This window comes from Salmo salar, chromosome ssa16, assembly GCF_905237065.1.
Source record: "Salmo salar chromosome ssa16, Ssal_v3.1, whole genome shotgun sequence".
NCBI lineage: Eukaryota > Metazoa > Chordata > Actinopteri > Salmoniformes > Salmonidae > Salmo > Salmo salar.
The window spans coordinates 50,513,728-50,534,038 of NC_059457.1; the positions used below are offsets into that span (position 1 = coordinate 50,513,728).

A 20,311-nucleotide genomic window follows, 5' to 3' on the forward strand; every position below is an offset into this window, starting at 1 on the left:
ATGGCCTATTTATTGCCTTACCTCCTTACACTGTATATAGATTTTTCTATTATATTATTGACTGTGTAACTCTGTTTTTTTGTCACACTGCTTTGCTTTATCTTGGCCAGGTCGCAGTTCTCAACTGGCCTACATGGTTAAATAAAGGTGAAATAAAAAAATAAGGATTAGCTTAATATCGTTACCAAGATTAAGGTTCTACTTGCCAAAACTGACCTAAAAATGTTTTTTTGGCAATGAGGCCCTTCAATATGCAAATAATAGATGGCCATTATGAATCAGCTAACAATTGACCCGATCATTCATGCCTCCATGTTGGTAAGTTATTTTTTTTAAATGTACTTTTTAGTCATTTTGGTAATGAGAAGGTAAAGGGGGTATTAGAGACTAAGAACCTAATTATGAAGGCCTATAAGTCAAGAAATTAAAATGAACTTGTGAGGATGACGACTCCTAGATTTGATGCATCATGGGTGAATAACTTTTAAATATTGTATTTTGTTACAGTAACTTGAAAAAGTGTTACGGTAATTAGATATGTCCACAGATGCATTTTACGTATTAGTTTTTAATGTAAACTACTATTACATTTTTTTTAAATCTGATTCATGGACAAACTACAGCAACCTATTGTTTCTTTTTTTTTCTCTAAAGTAAAATTGTATAAAATTATCCAACCATTTAATCATGACATATTTCGGTAATGAGAATTTTGGGTGCCAATGTTTGTTTAAAAAAAAAAATCTGTAAAATGTATTTAAAACAAGACAATGTGCCATAAACTAGGCATCTTAGTCTTCAGAGTGATATTTGATTGTTGGCAGATGCATCATGGGTTTTCTAACTCAATTTACTACTGCCATAGTGAAACGCCTCAATATATAACTTTAGATCTGTCATTCTCATTGGAAGCCAGTCTAAGATGCAGTATGTCTGTGCTATTTCTATGCTCAATGTTGTAAAGTTTGGTTTTTGGGTCTTGTACTTTCTATTCTGCACACCAACTGAAAATACAATATTCTTGGTTATGGAAAATATTTTTTTGCAGTGGTTTAGATGGTACAATGATTATCTACACTAGTTGCTTGTTTTGTTACAAACTGTAATACAGGCAAACTATTAGAATTTTAGCAACCAGAAAATGGCGGAGGGATTGGAGCATAGTGCTTCTTTGAAACTGGTTTCATGAGAATCACCCATATGATTTGCCTACAGGAAGCTAGTCGCCAAACGCCTCGCTTTGCTGTATTTACCAGAAAGCTGTGGTTTACTAGCTAGCACCTTACAGACTGTCAGTGTGCAACACCATTTTGACTGATACGATAAGGCAGGTCACCTTTTCCACTCATCATAAAGACCTTTTTCTCTCATTTCACAACTTGTTTTATCCCAGTGGCTGAAATATTCATATGCATCTTAATGGTGTGAATTTAAGGCAGCCCTCTGAAGGAATTAGGCTAGACACCATGTTTGGAAAGCAGTGCTTCATTACGTAATATTCATATTCGATACTTTGTGGTTCGACAATTGTCAAGTCTAAATACAAATGGTGCGTTTTAGAAAATGGATGTATATGTTCTCTCTTTTAGCCCCTCATACATCAGTGGCTTAAGATTGATGTGTGTTTTGGTTGATCTATTTTGCCCTGTCACTGAACCCTTCTGGTCCTCTCTTCTAGCTACCAGGTGGAGAGTGGAGGGTTGTCTGTGAAGAGGGAGAGTAAGACGCTGGAGAAGACCAGGAAACCCCTCAGTCTGGAGGAGACCCAACTGGAGCTGCTGCTGCAGCAGAGCAAAACTTTCACCAGACAAGCCTCTGTCAGGTAACTACACTGACCCTGTGCAACCATGTACACTCAAGACTTGGGCCTTTCATAGTCTTATAAACATACCTGTTTTCTCTTTGAAGCTAAAGCCTCTGTGTGACTGTCAGCAATCTGCTAAAGCCAGTAACGTCATGCTGACGATCTCGATCTTCCACAGGTCTCGGACGTTCGATGTGGACAGAAGTTTGGAGAGGACTGTAAGCATCGGTTCACAAAGTGTACGTTCACTCTTCTGACTTTTTGACACTGTTTGTTTGTGGTTGGGATACTCAGCTGCTTTATCAAGTGTTCAAAACTACTCAGTACTTTAACATGGTCAATTTAGTAAGCTTTTCCTCTTCTGTTCTACAGAGTTTTATAAAGCACAACAAAACATTCCACAAGCTGTTTCCTGACATTCCAGAGACTGAAGACTTGCTACATGGTAAGTGACATTTTGAATATTACTGAAGACTTGCTACATGGTAAGTGACATTTTGAATATTACTGAAGACTTGCTACATGGTAAGTGACGTTTTGAATATTACTGAAGACTTGCTACATGGTAAGTGACGTTTTGAATATTACTGAAGACTTGCTACATGGTAAGTGACGTTTTGAATATTACTGAAGACTTGCTACATGGTAAGTGACGTTTTGAATATTATCGGTGGCCAATGGTGACTCTCCAAACAACATGTGACCCCTGTGCCAAATAGTAATGTCATGGAAACAGCTAGTCATGCTTTTCACAAAGTCCTAAATCACAAAAACATGAGCGGTGACTTTTTTTAAACTAATTGTTCAAACGATGGCATGGTTAAGTGAATCTGCAGGGGCCGTAGTAACTGACAATGGTGCACGTTTATCTGGCAGTCATTTTGGCCTTTACCCACGCTGACTGACAGTGCTTGCTGTGTGTCATCACGCTGCCAGGACTTATGTAACTAACGCTCCCCATGTCCTCCCTCTCTCCCCCAGCGTACATCTGTGCCCTGCAGAAGGAGGTGCTCTACCATGGCAGGCTCTATGTCACCAAGCATCACGCGTGCTTCCACTCCTCCGTGCTGCTCAAGGACACCAAGGTAAGCAACCCTTGATGGGCGACCCTGACCCTTGATTGTTCGTCTGTATACTTTATTTTCTCTCCATGGCATAGCAGTAGGCTGTTCTGTGTGGAATATGGACTAGGCTGTTCAGTTAAACAACATGGTTTGAACTTTGTCCTATTTGTCAATGGACAGTTTAGAAGTCCTATTACTAGCTAATGGAGAAATGTCTACATATCTTTCCCAATGACGTGTTAATGTTTAACACAATTTATTTATATACTGAACAAAAATAAACACAACATGCAACAATTTCAGATTTTACTGAGTTACAGTTCATATGAGGAAATCAGTCAATTCATTAGGCCCTGATCTATAGATTTCACATGACTGGGAATACAGATATGTATCCGTTGGTCACAAATACCTTAAAAACAAAGGGCCTCAGGATCTCGTCACAATATCTATGCATTCAAATGGCCATAGATAAAATGCAATTGTGTTCGTTGTCTTTAGCTTATGTTTTCCCCATACCATAATACAACTGCCACCATGGGGCATGTTCACAATATTGACGTCAGCAAACTGCTCGCCCACACAACGCCATACACGTGGCCTGCGGTTGTGAGGCCGGTTGGACAGTACTGCCAAATTCTCAACAAAAATACGTCGGAGGTGGCTTATGGTAGAGAAATGAACATTAAATTCTCTGACAACAGCTCTGATGGACAGTTCTGCAGTCACCGTGCCAATTGCACACTCCCCCAATTTGAGACATCTGTGGTGTTGTGTGCGACAACTGCGCATTTTAAAGTGGCCTTCTATTGTCCCCAGCTTCTTGATATGCCACACCTGTCAGGTGGATGGATTATCTTGGCAGAGAAGAAATGCTCACTAACAGGGATGTAAAACAAATTTGTGGCCAAAATTTCAGAGAAATAAGCTTGTGTGTATGGAACATTTCTGGGATTTTTTATTTCCGCTCATGAAACATGGGAGCAACATTTTACATGTTTATATTTTCGTTCAGTGTGTTAGTTTAACTTTTAGATGTACAAAGTCATGAAAAAAAGCCACAATGCAGTAAGTGAATGTTTGTTGTTCCTCTATCTGTTTCTACAGTTAGTGATCCCTGTGACCAGCGTGCAAATTGTGAAGAAGCAAAACACTGCCCTCCTGGTGCCCAATGCCCTGTCTATCCGCACCACCGAGGGAGAAAAGGTCAGGGGTCACTTTCTCAGTTGTCCCATTGGCACAGTGCATAGTCCAACTTTGTCTGCCACTTTAATCAGATGATTAGATCTATACTGGTGGTTTTAATATCAATATGTAATAGAGGGCTGTCTAAGTCATCAGACAAGTTACGTACCACCCATTGACCTCTGATGGATGACATGTAAGATTTGAATGTGATTAATGACTGGCTTATTTAACAGTGTACATTTTGAAGGTGAACGGTTGCAGCCTTGCCTGTTCCAGGGCGCACATCCAGGCTAAATGTCTCTCCTGTGTGTTTTCAGTACCTGTTTGTGTCTTTGCGGAACCGAGAGGCTTGTTACAAGCTCCTGCGGTCCGTGTGTCCTCAACTGAAGGGTGGAAGTGCCAACAGCAGCCCTCTGTTCTCTTCTGCAGAGAATAGTTTTGATCAGGACAAGCTGGTGGTAAGTTATAATCTTCAAATGAATAAAGATGTCATTTTCTAAAGTTTAAAGTCGGTCTAATGGATTTCCCTGAGCGACAGTACTGCAGATACTACAACAGCCCTTTGTAACCTACTGATACTTCCTCATATTCCACTGTAGATCTTTTGGCCTCTATTTTGAAGCTGGTTTTAACCCACTGTTTCTCTCCATGGACCTCTCTCACAGAACTCCAGTCAGTCCAGTCTAGAGGACAGTTTTGACCAGCCGGACGGGTCAGACCCGAAGCTCTTCCTCGACTCACCCCCACCCAGACCAAACAAAGGTCAGTAAGCCTAACTGGAATACCAGACTGGTATTTTATGAAGCAGGTTTGATGAGTTGGCGAGGTAACTTTGGTCAACTCTGAGTTCAAGTTGGGATAACCAGTCATACGAAGTGGGTCACGTTTTAACTAGGTAAATGTCTATGGCAACAAATCCCTCAGCACTACCCTGCTCCGGGGCAGGCTAACTCCATTTATCCTGAATGAAGTGTCTGAGCTGCGAATTGAGGACCAATGAAATCAGATTTCCTCCCTCTCGCAATTTAGTATGACTTAATACAATTATTTTATTGATAGGAGTGGGGGGGAGAAAGGTGAATGTGGTTGTGCATTGATAAGCACACAAGGCTGTATTAACCATATATAATAAAATAAAGACAGCACTTCTAAAAACCTATTTCACACCATAGCCTGCTGAATTTGCAAGATACATTTTCTTTCATTTTGATTTTGGCACCAATGGAAAATGTGCCACTGACTCGCCCATGGATTGATGCTCCAGCATTGTCTCAATGAAGAGTTCTGTGTTTGACTAGCCATGTGCAACATTACACGCAAACTTACAGCCTGATAGATTTTAATGGAGGATGAGCAATATCCACTGGCCTAGTACGGATGAAGCCTGAGTTGGAATGTGAAGCTAACTGACGCTGGTTAGCTTCAGAAAACCCAGAGTAGAAGTATCTTTCTTCGTAAGATACCCCTCTGGCCAGTAATGGCCTGTTTTCCCTTGAGCATGCTTTTTTAGTCTAGGACTAGGTTTCATATTAAGCACAATGTTCAACCTCTCATATAGGTCCTAATGTGTAGACTAATAAAGTTTACAGTTGGCTACAAGTTAGCGTTATCTGTTGTGTATGTACCTGACCTCTATATGCAAAGTCCAAGGTCATGTTTTCAGAGATGGACTAACGTGTATGCCCGCCCCCCCCTTTTTCTTTTCTTCTCAGACCTAGTGCCTCAAGGGAGCAACTCCACCCTGAGGAGCATAAACACACAGCAGAGAGACGGCTCCTCAGAGGACCTCTCAGCTAACCACACACAACGTAGGTCTATGTTTCCGGCTGGCTCCTTTTCTCACACAAACAGAAATGCACGCGACTGTACAAAAACTTTCATGCAGCGAGCCACTGACGAGCCTGTTGTGTGTGCTGAAGTGGATTTTATTTTCTTTGGCGATTTTTAAATAAAAGCTGTCCTGGCTGGCGATAACCTACAGATGCTAACCAAGTGTCGTTCCATCTCTTCCGGGTCAGGTGGCTCATGGGTGTGGAGTGTGACACAGAACGCCTGCTCCCTTCTCATCCAGAGAGACGCCAGCAGCCTCAACACTCTCCTCTTCATCTACCTAATACTGTAAGTGACCTCTAAATAACCTTTAACCTGTAAGTGACCTCTAATGTCTCAATCAAATGTATTTATAAAGCCCTTCTTACGTCAGCTGATGTCACAAAACACGACCAGGTGGACTGGGGACAGCAAGGAGTCATCAGGCCAGGTAGTCCTAGGGCTCAGGGGAGAGGGGGAGGTGAAATACTCCAGATATAAGACTGACCATAGCCCCCCCCCATGACACACACACACACACTATTGCAGCATAAATACTGGAGGCTGAGACAGGAGGGGTCGGGAGACACTGTGGCCCTGTCTGATGATACCCCCGGACAGGGGCCAAACAGGCAGGATACAACCCCACCCACTTTGCCAAAGCACAGCCCCCACACCACTACAGGGATATCTTCAACTACCAACTTACCATCCTGAGACAAGGCCGAGTATAGCCCACAAAGATCTCCCTCACGGCACAAACCCAAGGGGGGGGGCGCCAACCCGGACAGGAAGATCACGTCAGTGACTCAACCCACTCAAGCGACGCACCCCTCCTAGTGACGGCATGGAAGAACACCAGTAAGCCAGTGACTCAGCCCCTGTAATCGGGTTTGAGACAGAGAATCCCAGTGGAGAGGGGAACTGGCCAGGCAGAGACCGCAAGGGCGGTTCGTTGCTCCAGTGCCTTTCCATTCACCTTCACACTCCTGGGCCAGACTACACTCAATCATAGGACCTACTGAAGAGATGAGTCTTCAATAAAGACTTAAAGGTTGAGACCGAGTCTGCGTTTCTCACATGGATAGGCAGACCATTCCATAAAAATGGAGCTCTATAGGAGAAAGCCCTGCCTCCAGCTGTTTGCTTAGAAATTCTAGGGACAATAAGGAGACCTGCGTTTTGTGAATGTAGTGTAGGTATGTACGGTAGGACCAAATCGGAAAGATGGGTAGGAGCAAGCCCATATAATGCTTTGTAGGTTAGCAGTAAAACCTTAACAAGCCTAGCCTTAACAGGAAGCCAGTGTAGAGGCTAGCACTGGAGTAATATGATCACATTTTTTGGTTCTAGTCAAGATTCTAGCAGCCGTGTTTAGCACAAACTGAAGTTTATTTAGTGCTTTAGCCAGAAAGTAGAGCATTGCAGTAGTCTCAACCTAGAAGTGACAAAAGCATGGATTCATTTTTCTGCATCATTTTTGGACAAAGTTTCTGATTTTTGCAACGTTACGTAGATGGGGGGGGAAGCTGTCCTTGAAACAGTCTTGATATGTTCGTCAAAAGAGATCAGGGTCCAGAGTAACGCAAAGGTCCTTCAGTTTTATTTGAGACTACTGTACAACCATCAAGATTAATTGGCATATCCAACAGAAGATGTCTTTGTTTCTTGGGACCTAGAACTAGCATCTCGGTTTTGTCCGAGTTTAAAAGTAGAACATTTGCTGCCATCCACTTCCTTATGTCTGAAACACAGGCTTCCAGGGAGGGCAATTTTGGGGCTTCACCACGTTTCATCGAAATGTACAGCTGTGTGTCATCCGCATAGCAGTGAACGTTAACATTATGTTTCCGAATGACCAAGAGGTAAAATGTATGTAGTGAAAACAATAGTGGTCCTAAAACGGAGCCTTGAGGAACACTGAAATTTAGTTGATTTGTCAGAGGACAAACCATCTACAAACTGATATCCTTCTGACAGTTAAGCTCTAAACCAGGCCAGAACTTGTCCGTGTAGACCAATTTGGGTTTCCAATCTCTCCAAATGAATGTGGTGATAGATGGTATCAAAAGCAGCACTAAGGTCTAGGAGCACGAGGACAGATGTAGAGCCTCAGTCTGACGCCATTTAAAAGGTAATTTACCACCTTCACGAGTGTAGTCTCAGTGCTATGATGGGGTCTAAAACTGAAGTGTTTCGTGAGAGGAATGGGAGATTCGATATAGGCCAATAGTTTAAAAAAATATATATAATAATTCTGGGCTAAGGTTTGGCTTTTTCAAGAGAGGCTTTATTACTGCCACTTTTAGTGCGTTTGGTACACATCCAGTGGATAGAGAGCCGTTTATTATGTTCAACATAGGAGGGCCAAGCACAGGAAGCAGCTCTTTCAGTAGTTTAGTTGGAATAGGGTCCAGTATGCAGCTTGAAGGTTTAGAGGCCATGATTATTTTCATCATTGTGTCAAGAGATATAGTATTAAAAAACTTGAGTGTCTCCCTTGATCCTAGGTCCTGGCAGTGTTGTGCAGGACAACTGAACTTTGGAGGAATACGCAGATTTAAAGAGGAGTCTAATTTTCTTTCTAATGATCATGGTCTTTTTGTCAAAGAAGTTCATGAATTTATCACTGCTGAAGTGAAAGCCATCCTCTCTCGGGGAATGCTGCTTTTTAGTTAACTTTGCGACAGTATCAAAAATACATTTTGGATTGTTCTTATTCTCCTCAATTAAGTTGGAAAAATAGGATGATCGAGCAGCAGTGAGGGCTCTTCGATACTGCACGGTACGATCTTTCCAAGCTAGTCGGAAGACTTTCAGTTTGGTCTAGCGCCATTTCTGTTCCAATTTTCTGGAAGCTTGCTTCAGAGCTTGGGTATTTTCTGTATACCAGGGAGCTAGTTTCTTATGACCAAATGTTTTTAGGGGTGCAACTGCATCTAGGGTATTACGCAAGGTTAAATTGAGTTCCTCAGTTAGGTGGTTAACTGATTTTTGTACTCTGACGTCCTTGGGTAGGTGGAGGGAGTCTGTAAAGGCATCTAGGAATCTTTGGGTTGTCTGAGAATTTATAGCACAGCTTTTGATGATCCTTGGTTAGGGTCTGAGCAGATTATTTGTTGCGATTGCAAACATAATAAAATGGTGGTCTGATTGTCCAGGATTATGAGGAAAAACATTTAGATCCACGTTTATTCCACGGGACAAAATTAGGTCCAGAGTATGACTGTGGCAGTGAGTAGGTCTGGAGACATGTTGGACAAAACCCACTGAGTCGATGATGGCTCCGAAAGCCTTTTGGAGTGGGTCTGTGGACTTTTCCATGTGAATATTAAATTCACCAAAAATTAGAATATTATCTGTCATGACTACAAGGTCCGATAGGAATTCAGGGAACTCAGTGAGGAACACTGCATATGGCCCAGGAGGCCTGTAAACAGTAGCTATAAAAAGTGATTGAGTAGGCTGCATAGATTTCATGACTAGAAGATGAACACACACTTTTTGGGGGGGAAATTGAAATATGCTATCGTAAATGTTAGCAACACCTCCGCCTTTGCGGGATGCGCAGGGGATATGGTCACTAGTGTAACCAGGAGGTGAGGCCTCATTTAACACAGTAAAGTCATCAGGCTTAAGCCATTTTTCCGTCAGGCCAATCACATCAAGATTATGATCAGTGATTAGTTCATTGACTATAACTGCCTTGGAATTGAGGGATCTAACATTAAGTAGCCCTATTTTGAGATGTGAGATATCACAATCTCTTTCAACACTCATCCTTCAATAATCTCTATTTACTAAACACGTAGCCTCTTCTGTGTTTGATGGCATTCGTGAGTGTATAAACTTTAGGGCCTCTCGTTTCACAGAACACGTTTCCGGGCGTGTACTCTGCGGGCATGGTAACCAACGCGTTTCCGGGCGTATACTCTGCGGGCATGGTAACCAAACCGTTTCCGGGCGTATACTCTGCGGGCATGGTAACCAAACCGTTTCCGGGCGTATACTCTGCGGGCATGGTAACCAAACCGTTTCCGGGCGTATACTCTGCGGGCATGGTAACCAAACCGTTTCCGGCGTATACTCTGCGGGCATGGTAACCAAACCGTTTCCGGGCGTATACTCTGCGGGCATGGTAACCAAACCGTTTCCGGGCGTATACTCTGCGGGCATGGTAACCAAACCGTTTCCGGGCGTATACTCTGCGGGCATGGTAACCAAACCAACGCGTTTCCGGGCGTATACTCTGCGGGCATGGTAACCAAACCAACGCGTTTCCGGGCGTATACTCTGCGGGCATGGTAACCAAACCAACGCGTTTCCGGGCGTATACTCTGCGGGCATGGTAACCAAACCAACGCGTTCCTAACAGCATTTGCATACGTGTGCTTAGTCACACGTGATAAAACAATGAGATTAGCAAAAGCTATGCGACTGGTTAAAGATGCACTATGCAGAAATCACGCTGCCGTTTCCTGATTGCTAAGATTCTAATCGTTTGGCAAATTTCAGTTTGTGACAAAACAAGCAAGAGAACCATTGTACCATCTAAACCGTTGTGAAAAATATTTTCCATAACCCAAAATATTGTATTTTTAGCTGGTGTACAAAACCGAAAGGAAGAGGCAGAAGAACGGGAAGCATAGAAATGGCGCACATCTTCTTCGACTGGCTTTCAATGAGTGACAGATCTATAACTCACATTTCTTTGTATTGTCGGGTCGCCCCCAAAAAAGTTACATATTGCAGCAACAGCTCTGACCTGTGAGTTACATAAGGCCCAGCAGCGCCATATATAGTACTGCCTGCTGTGTGAGACTAAGTTTAAGCATTGGAATGTGCTCTTTGAAGACTACAGTGCCTTCGGAAAGTATTCAGACACCTTGACCTTTGCCACATTTTGTTACGTTACAGCCTTATTCTAAAATTGATTCAATTGTTTTTTTTTTCCCTCATCAATCTACACACAGTACCCCATAATGACAAGGCAAAAACAGGTTGTTTTTTGCTAATTTATGAAAAAAATAAACATTACATTTACATAAGAATTCAGACCCTTTACTCAGTACTTTGAAGCACATTTAGCAGCGATTACAGCCTCGAGTCTTCTTGGGTATGACGCTACAAGCTTGGCACACCTGTATTTGAAGAGTTTCTCCCATTCTTCTCCATGCTCTACCACACGATGACAATAGATTTGGAGGAAACTCATTTTGCATGACCTATGTCTACTTTGAATGATGTAAAATGAAGTTGCATGAGAGTGTATGGGGAGTGTGACTTAACATTCTGTGTTTTTAGGGTGGTACTGCTGCTGCTATCGTCGGGGTACATCGGCCTCCGCATCGTGGCTCTGGAGGAACAGCTGACCTCTCTAGGCGCCCTCCCTGAATTCTCCTCACAGAGTGGGTAAGATGACCCCCACCCACCCAACCATACCATAACCTCCACATAACATGTCACAACCACGGTACAACTAGCAACCATGTAATTTCTTTAATTTAAACTTGCCCTTTTTATATATGAATGTAAGCATGACTATTTTCATTGCCTGGCTTCAGATTCTGATGAGCTTTAGGCAACTATCTTTGATGGCTATACAGTGGTAGGACCTGGTCAGTTGGCTCAAGCAGATTGATCATCAGCCTGGTCCAAGATCTCTATGAGAGACATATGCCGTATCTGTGCTGTAGTTTTACACAGGTGTGATTTCAGACAATTATTAACTGAGACTTCTGATGACCTAAGATATCTTATCTGCCCTTTTGTGGTTGTGCAAGTTGCCTCTCCCTCCCTTTTCAGAGTTCTGACTTTCAAATTCCCATAAGAGATACAGCTCAGCTGATGCAGCTCAGCTGATGCAAAGCCAAATCCTTTTGTATCGCAAAGAGGTGTGTTCAGGCCTTTATTTTAAAATATTATTATACTCAACTGCTTTCTTTCACTTTCTTAGGTATAAGGACACATAACCCTGATTGGCCGGAGGAGATGCTGGATGTCTCATGAGTGGAGGATGTGACGCCAGTTAAAGATCTAACAATGAAAAAAGAGAACTGGAGCTCTCGTGTTGAAGATATACTGTCCTCTTCCTAGAAGAACTTGAAGGAAGAAGTAGGAGACATTTTGATGGTGTTCAAGTGATGGCCCGTCACCTCCCTGTATGATTTCAGAAACCGATGGGTATCTCAAAGGGCTATATTTAAGAGAGCTAGGCCAGCCACGACTTGCAGCAAGCAGAGCCAAGCCAACACAGGACACACAAATGACCTGCTGTGTGTCTGACTTGAAACCAAAGCCAACTGGCTCAAACTGAGCAACTGAAGACGGGAGGCGATAGTCAACTCGATCTGCTCTCAGATCAGATTGACAAGAAGCGATTACTCAGAGAACTCTGGAATGTGTGCTCGTCTCCATTCAAGAGCATGTGGTCTGTGCAGACGACTTAATTCCAGCCTAGTCCTGGGTTTGCTTTTTTTAACACCTCCCCTAAGGTACGAGTGCTATGCAAGGCCAAAGATGCAGAGTGCACAGAGATGACTTGACTCTTATCTCCTACTATGGTATCACTTCATCAGGGTGTTACAAGTCGATCTGTATTTAATCTTTCACTACTAAGTCATATGCGGGTACTCTTGAAGGATTCTTCTGGTAATCGGCCATAATGATAACAATGAATATCTTCTCTTACACGGATCAGCTAGCCGAGCAGCCATTTTGATTTCCTCTTCTGACAGTCTCTTCCTCTCTTTAAGATCAGCAGTATTAATCCTGCCATTGGCATGATTTAAACCTGTTTTAATGATTAATGCTTTGGAGGACACTCCCTTGATTCTCACTGGATGTATGCATCTTCAACGTGCCAAAAAGAGTAAGATCAGGTTGAATATCGTCTCTTTTGTAGAGGTTACATTTTCTACTACGTCCATTTTTTCCCTCTTCTACTACTTCTACTATATTCCAAACCAATACTATTGTCTTGTTCAGATTTTAATATCTGATGACTTCTGTACTGTTTTTTTTTTAGAAGGAACTGACATGTGAAAAACAAAGAATCAAACCTCTAGTCGTTGACAGGCCTGTTGAGAACAAACACTTGTTCCTGCTGGTTCAGACGTTTCAGGACTGTTCAAGTAGCAACATACTGTATTGTATGTTATTGCATGTGTCTGGAACATCGGATACTTGACTGATTATATTATGCACACTCATTTGAGTGAACAACCATAAAAGTGTAACTATCAAGTGACGTTGTTAGTGAGGTCCTAATTTTAAACAGAGCAAAAAATAGGTGGTCCAGAAAATGTATTTCAATATGCAATAAAGATTATCCATGGGGGAGGGATTAGCAACCTGTAGGTTTTTTTTTTAAATGGAGTCTGTTGTGAGAATTGTTTGTTAAAAAAAACCAAAAAGAGGCCAAAATAATGGCTCTGGTGAGCAAGCGAAGGCACTTTAAGTTGCTGAACCTGCCCAAATCCAAAGACATCAAATATGACTAAGGTGGTGGGGAAGCAGGCATTTTCATTCTTTAGTTTAGTAATTTGATGGTGCAAAGACCTTTATGTTCTTCTCAGGGGTGGGTGCGACCTGCCAGTTTCAGGGTCACAGCACCACTCAGGGTTGGTTGTCACACTCATTGAGTTTGTCCTTGTCCACCACAGAGATAATGCACTCTTCATTGAGAATCACATTGTACTGTTGCAATATATCAGTCTGTGATTTTTGTTTTAACTTGGGGGTTTTTTTCTCTTGTTTTTCGACCGACAAATTGTCTGTTTCAATCTAACATCTAGCTCGATACTGGGTACTCTGTGTTGACGGGACATGAAGAGTGTTGAAGTGACGTCTGTTATATCGTGTTACGGTTGGGTAGTTGTAGTCAGATGTTGGGCTAAAAGATGTATGCCTACATGACACAAAGCAGTACTGTCAGTCGCCGTCCTTCCCCACCAGTGGACAGCACATGTAATACGTCTTCAAATGGCCACAATGAAGATCCCAGTGTGTGGTTTTGCATTATTGAAGTGTTGTAAATAATTATGTCCTTTTATTCTATTTGATTACTGTATTTATTTGCATTCTATGTAAATCAAAGTCTCTGTGAGATTTTGCTTTGGTATTGTTAAAATAAATCAACTGTTGCAAGCAGTACTGTATGTGTCCTTTCTGTTTAGTGGGAAGAAAAAGTATGAACCCTTTCAGAATTACCTGGATTTCTGCATAAATTGGTAATCAAATTTGATCTATGTCACAACAATAGACGGTGTGCTTAAACTAGTAACACACAAATTATATATTTTGTCTATATATTAAGTACATCCTTTAAACATTCACAGTGTAGGTTGGAAACGTATGTGAACCCCTAGGCTAATGACTTCGCCAAAAGCTAATTGGAGTCAGGAGTCAACTAACCTGGATTCCAATCAATGAGATTGGAGATGTTGGTTAGAGCTGCCATGCCCTATAATTTTTTTTTTTTTAAGTTTGCTATTCACTAGAACCGTTGCCTGACATGAACCATGCCTCGAACAAAAGATCTAAGATTAAGAATTGTTGACTTGCATAAAGCTGGAAAGGGTTACAAAAGTATCTCTAAAAGCCTTGATGTTCATCAGTCCACGGTAGGACAAATTGTCTAAATGGAGAAAGTTCAGCACTGTTGCTACTCTCCCTAGGAGTGGCCGTCCTGCAAAGATGACTGCAAGAGCACAGCGCCGAATGCTCAATGAGGTTAAGAAGAATCCTAAAGTGTCAGCTAAAGACTTACAGAAATCTCTGGAACATGCTAACATCTCTGTTGACGAGTCTACAATATGTAAAACACTAAACAAGAATGGTGTTCATGGGAGGACACCACGGAAGAAGCATCTGCTGTCCAAAAAAAACATTGCTGCATGTCTGAAGTTTGCAAACGTGCACCTGGATGTTCCATAGTGCTAATGGCCAAATATTCTGTGGACAGGTTAAACTAAAGTTGAGTTGTTTGGAATGAACACATAACACTGGAGAAAAAAAGGCACAGCACACCAACATCAAAACCTCATCCCAACTGTAAAGTATGGTGGAGGGAGCATCATGGTTTGGGACTGCTTTGCTGCCTCGGCCTGGACAGCTTGCTATCATCGACGGAAAAATTACTTCCCAAGTTTATCAAGACATTTTGCAGGAGAATGTTCGGCTGTCTGCCAATTAAAGCTCAACGGAGGTTGGGTGATGCAACAGGACAACGACCCAAAACACAAAAGTAAATCAACAAGAGAATGGCTTCAACAGAAGAAAATGTGCCTTTTGGAGTGGCCCAGTCAGTCCTGACCTCAAACCCAATTGAGATGCTGTGACATGACCTCAATAGAGCGGTTCACACCAGACACCAAGAATATTGCTGAACTGAAACAGTTATGTAAAGAGGAATGGTCCAAAATTCCTCCTGACTGTTGTGCAGGTCTGATCCGCAACTACAGAAAATTTGAGGTTATTGCTGCCAAAGGAGGGTCAACCAGTTATTAAATCCAAGGGTTCACATACTTTCCCCACCCTACACTGTGAATGTTTACACCTGGTGTTCAATAAAGACATGAAAACGTATTGTTTGTGTGTTATTAGTTTAAGCAAACTGTTTGTCTATTGTTGTGACCTAGATGAAGATCAGATCACATTTTATGACCAATTTATGCAGAAATCCAGGTATTTCCAAAGGGTTCACATACTTTTTCTTGCCACTGTACATGCAAAAGTTACATTTAGAACGTTTGTGTCATTTAGCAAACACTCTTATCCAGAGCAATTAGGGTTAAGTGTATTGCTCAAGGGACAGATTTTTCATCTAGTCTGCTCGGGGATTCAAACCAGTGACCTTTCGGCTACTGTCCGAACGCTCTTAACCGCTAGGCTACCTGCCGCCCAGTTACATACATATGTTAATGTAGGGATATTTTCTGGCCTGCAAATGTAGCCTATAGTATTTTTAAGGCTCCTGTTGCGGTTTGGCCCTTTCTATCGCTCTACTCTGTTGCCTTTACACAACTAAAGTGCCATCCAGAAGTGAGTAGGTATGGATTTGTGGAAGCACAACCCTAACCCTGCTTTAAACCACGCCCCCAGGCTTAAGGGTATGATTCAGTGACCCGGAAGGTGGTCAATTAGCATTTGTTTAAACAATTAGAACATCCCATACATGGCTTCATTGTCTATTAGCCAGAAAACAGATTCAAAGACTAAGCAGTGAGCTAGAGACCAAGCTGGAGTCAAATAGTCCTATTTATTCTGTTGAGCAGATTTTTCCATGTTGTTTCCATAGCTGCTGTCACATTGCTATCTGTGACAATAGTAAAGACGAGTGGTTGGTAGCTGTTTCTTTAGTGTGCAGGTAAAAGATTACTTCCATTTAGCTTTCTTGAACATTGGTAGGAGGCAGTTCGGCAATGTTCTTCTGATAGGCACAGAGTTGGAACCCACCTGAAAGATCGAGCAACAAGGAAATGGTCACTACCTTACATTGACAATCTGCCAAGACCCTGTACTTAGAGGGACTAAGACTTCTGGCAAGTCTGAATTTGGATGGCCTGAAAAGCTATTTGCAGCCCATGTGACATTGACACAATCTACAGCACCTGCACTGTTTGTTGCTGGCAGATCCATCCTAACCACGTATCTATGGAAGGAGTGTGAGTATTGCTAATCGAAAATCGATTGCAGAGGATCCTAACCCCGCTACAATATTAACACTACAGACTGTACACTACATAGCAATATAGCTTGTGTACAATACATACTAAAACACAAAGGCCGATGGGTTTATTAGAGAAGGAGTTTACCAGCAGCGAAAGATAAGATGATGGCCACCCAAGCTACGATGTAGGACCAGGAGAAGCGCCAATCAAGGAAGCGCTTGCCAAAGAAGTTGACCGTCACGCCAGTGTAGATGGCCAGAGCTAACAGAGCTAGGAAACCTGAGGGATGAAACAGAGTGGTGGAGGAAGAGAAACACCTGTTGTGGTCAAAGCAGAAACACTTTTTGAAGAATGGTGATGTTCAAGTCTATAAAGAAATCTATTAAATGATGTACTAAAAATAATTATTGACTGCTCCACTATCCCATACTTCCTACTTTCATAGTCTCCTTTCCTCTCCTCTACCTCATCTCCACCCCACCTCTCCCTCTCCTCTCATCCACCTTTCCCCGAAGGAACTGGACAGGTCAAAGTAAACCCCCTGTAGGTCTTACATGCTTTTAACTTTCCTGTCTTTTCAGATCGGGTGTTTACCTGACAGGAGCAGAGCGAAGCCCCCAGTCCGGACCCTCCTGCTCTTGGTGCCGTTGCCGAAGGCACTCAGGCCCAGCAATACGCCAGCAAAGCAGCTCAGCACAGACAGCAGCATGAAGGCCCTTGTCGCATCCCAGAAGGCTGTGCAGAGAGGACACCGTCATATAAGTATATTAACATTGGTAAGTGATCTCCTTCATCTGTGCAGCTATCATTTCTTGGTCTGTCAGTATGTAGGCCTACATATGTATTGGAGTTGTGTGATTCATACATTTCTAAATAGTTGGCAGCTCTGTGTTTACCAAAAAATGGTTATGACACGGTCATAACCATGTCAATGTCTGCTGGCAACTTGTCATTATATGGTCATAACACTGTCATGAAAGTAAGACAAATTAAGAGAGCGGATCCTAAAACACAAGTTAAAAGGTCGAGCGGATCCTAAAACACAAGTTAAAAGGTCGAGCGGATCCTAAAACACAAGTTAAAAGGTCGAGCGGATCCTAAAACACAAGTTAAAAGGTCGAGCGGATCCTAAAACACAAGTTAAAAGGTCGAGCGGATCCTAAAACACAAGTTAAAGGTCGAGCGGATCCTAAAACACAAGTTAAAGGTCGAGCGGATCCTAAAACACAAGTTAAAGGTAGATTGAACACTCTACTACTCAGTACTCACCCACAGTGATGGTGTGGGCGTGGCACTTGTGATTGATGCAAAACCTCCAGAGGCCCTGATTGGCCGACGCTCCCGAGTAGCGGTACTGCATCCAGAAGTCGGTCGCCGTGGAGACGATGAGGAGCACGAGGGCGGCCACCCCACAGAGTGTACCCCCTCCTGCTAAAGTGTACAGCATCAAGGAGAAGCCTGGGATAGCACAGTCCTCCTAAATGCACCGCAACTATTTTATGTAAAAAAATGAGAGAGGAATAGACAGTTAATCACTATGTATCACTCTATATGTTGTTATATCCTGTACATCACCAAGTATAGGAAAACATTTGTTACTTTTCAAAAAGTGAACCGTGTTAAGTTTTTTACAGCCTGTTTTTAAAATAGATCAGAGGGAACCATGCTTCATACTCATGACATACATTAGACAGAAGAGACTTGCTGTTGAATTAATAGATTTTTACTCCTCTGAGAAAACCAGCCAGAAAGTTTCATAATCACATAGAGAAGCGATAGCCTGGGCCTTTTTGCCTATGTAAGCCTTTTCTTGTCTTTTTGCCTTTTATAGCAGGTTCAGAGACATTGAAATACATCAAACCATCGTCAAATGCGAAACATATATTTTGTTTTTAAATAAACTTTATTCAAACTCCCTTCAACAGTTGCAGTCTAACCGAGCAAGTCTAAGTTCAAACTAAAGGTAAAGGAGGAAGGTCCGTGTTAAAATGTGCATGACAGAATTCTGTTGATACTTCAGGTTATTATTGTTGTTGGCACTGAGGGCAAGGTGATGGTGATGAACTTTCCACACAGCTCAGATCAGCACATTGTTCCCACTAGGACATCCACCAGCCCTTTGCTTTACCCTCCCCATCTGCTGGGGTGGACACGTGCTGGAGTAGACACGGGTGGACACTGCAACGGTGTGTGGCATTGTAAACTGTTTCAGCCATGAGCTCAATTTAATCAAATGCATCCGTCCTTGGGTCTAATCTGTCATACTTTCATAAGGGAACACAATGTAGTCTGATCTGTGATTAGGTTTAAAAGGAAGGACTGAAGGAAGGATGCATTTTTGAAGTATTCAAGCAGGGCCTTTATTTGGAAGTCAACCTTAACACCTTTACGCTTTAGAGTGGACACATCTCTAGTTTTATGACATGTGAAGGTGGTGACACGTACCCTAATATAAGCACACCAAAGACCTCTGCACTTCTAGTCATTATGCTAAGTGTTTAAGCAAAACAAACATTTCTAATCCATTCTAAAATGTAGTTTCATTTCAAAACCTTTTGAATGCACATTTCCATCTGATCAAGAGCAACCAAGTACAGAAAAGCAAACAAAGCTAAAGGCATGTTAATGAGAATGCTGAACAAGCTGATTCAAACCATTGTTTCCAAGTAATTCCCCCAACGCTTCACAACTAATCTTCTGATGCTAAGCAATAGATCTGTCAGCATGTTGCTCTGTGACCAGCATGATGGGGTGCCATACCGCGCTGGCCTAGTTATCCATCCACCATAGCTGCTGGAAAGGGCAATGTGAAAATATATGATGTGAAGAAATATCCACGTCAGCCCAGTACAGTTCAGGGCAGCTCAACAGTGAGAAAAGGGTACATTATTCCATAGTTGCCATTTCAATTCCTGCAGCAGCCTCAATTCATCAGAAGACCAAAAGCTCTAAAACAAATGAAAACGGGCCCATTTACACAAAAAAAAAAAAAATTCAATTAATTACTTTTAATTCTTCATATACTTTAATAACAGGAAAGGGCCCCAAACCCAGGGGTATCTCCAAAGATATGGTTTTGTATAAAGTCCATAAAAAAAGGATAGATACCTGTTGGTTGCTGTCTCTGTCCAGGGTAGTTGGCTGTCTGCGTGCGTCTATCCTTTTTAAGCCCTCCACCCATGGCCCTTATTGTCCGCCTGTACAATAGAGGGAATGATCGAGTGCAACATGTGAATGATGGTAATCCCTCTCTCTCTCTCGTTCCCTCGTTTACCATCTCTCTATTGCACACCATTACCCCTGGGTCCTGTGCCTCCCCTCTCTCCCTCTAACCTGTACGCTTGCTTATTCTTCCCATGTCTTTAACCTTCCCTCATGGCCTCCCCCCCTCTCTCCCTCTAACCTGTATTCTCTATGTCTTAAACCTTACCTCTTCTTCTCACTTTCCTCTTTGTATCTTTCCTCTCAGAAAGTGGCTGATCAGCCCTGGCAGGCAGCGCTCTACATCATGGGACTTTGTGGCGAGGGCCACGACCCCCCGAGTTCAACCATACCCGGGCTGGGTTCACTATGTTCATTACCGCAGTAGTGGGTACCATCCAGGGTCAGAGTGGTGGTGGGTACCATCCAGGGTCAGAGTGGTGGTGGGTACCATCCAGGGTCAGAGTGGTGGTGGGTACCATCCAGGGTCAGAGTGGTGGTGGGTACCATCCAGGGTCAGAGTGGTGGTGGGTACCATCCAGGGTCAGAGTGGTGGTGGGTACCATCCAGGG

The 20,311-nt window shown here is 42.6% G+C and overlaps 2 protein-coding genes across 5 annotated transcripts in view; one reads left to right on the forward strand and one right to left on the reverse strand.

The window, feature by feature from the left end:
• The window catches only part of LOC106574150 (GRAM domain-containing protein 2B), a 28,252-nt gene extending 14,236 nt beyond the window's left edge, over positions 1-14,016 (forward strand). For 3 of the 4 annotated variants that reach the window (XM_045697381.1, XM_045697382.1, XM_045697383.1), the window contains exons 2-12: positions 1,679-1,822; positions 1,983-2,043; positions 2,177-2,249; positions 2,786-2,889; positions 3,976-4,074; positions 4,374-4,514; positions 4,722-4,818; positions 5,769-5,864; positions 6,075-6,174; positions 11,170-11,273; positions 11,822-14,016. In XM_045697381.1, the coding sequence (XP_045553337.1) occupies positions 1,679-1,822; positions 1,983-2,043; positions 2,177-2,249; positions 2,786-2,889; positions 3,976-4,074; positions 4,374-4,514; positions 4,722-4,818; positions 5,769-5,864; positions 6,075-6,174; positions 11,170-11,273; positions 11,822-11,874 (1,072 nt within the window). In that variant the 3' untranslated portion in view covers positions 11,875-14,016. Of the gene's footprint in view, positions 1-1,678; positions 1,823-1,982; positions 2,044-2,176; positions 2,250-2,785; positions 2,890-3,975; positions 4,075-4,373; positions 4,515-4,721; positions 4,819-5,768; positions 5,865-6,074; positions 6,175-11,169; positions 11,278-11,821 lie in introns of all 4 variants that reach the window. The other variant, XM_014149789.2, reaches the window with a different exon arrangement.
• Positions 14,017-16,107: 2,091 nt separating this feature from the next.
• lim2.2 (lens intrinsic membrane protein 2.2) lies at positions 16,108-20,198 on the reverse strand. The gene is made up of 6 exons (XM_014149788.2): positions 19,969-20,198; positions 19,647-19,735; positions 17,808-18,030; positions 17,133-17,273; positions 16,683-16,817; positions 16,108-16,323 (listed from the first exon to the last, which is right to left on the reverse strand). Exons 3-6 carry the CDS (start codon positions 17,983-17,985, stop codon positions 16,253-16,255), a joined length of 525 nt encoding a protein of 174 aa, XP_014005263.1. The 5' UTR covers positions 17,986-18,030; positions 19,647-19,735; positions 19,969-20,198; the 3' UTR covers positions 16,108-16,252.
• Positions 20,199-20,311: the final 113 nt, after the last annotated feature.

Coding starts and splice junctions, on each gene's coding strand:
- lim2.2 (XM_014149788.2), bottom strand. CDS start 17,985: ATGCTGTACACTTTAGCAGGAGGGGGTACACTCTGTGGGGTGGCCGCC. Junction 17,274..17,807: donor CGCCCACACCATCACTGTGG/GTGAGTACTGAG, acceptor CTCTCTGCACAG/CCTTCTGGGATGCGACAAGG. Junction 16,324..16,682: donor CATCTTATCTTTCGCTGCTG/GTAAACTCCTTC, acceptor TCGATCTTTCAG/GTGGGTTCCAACTCTGTGCC.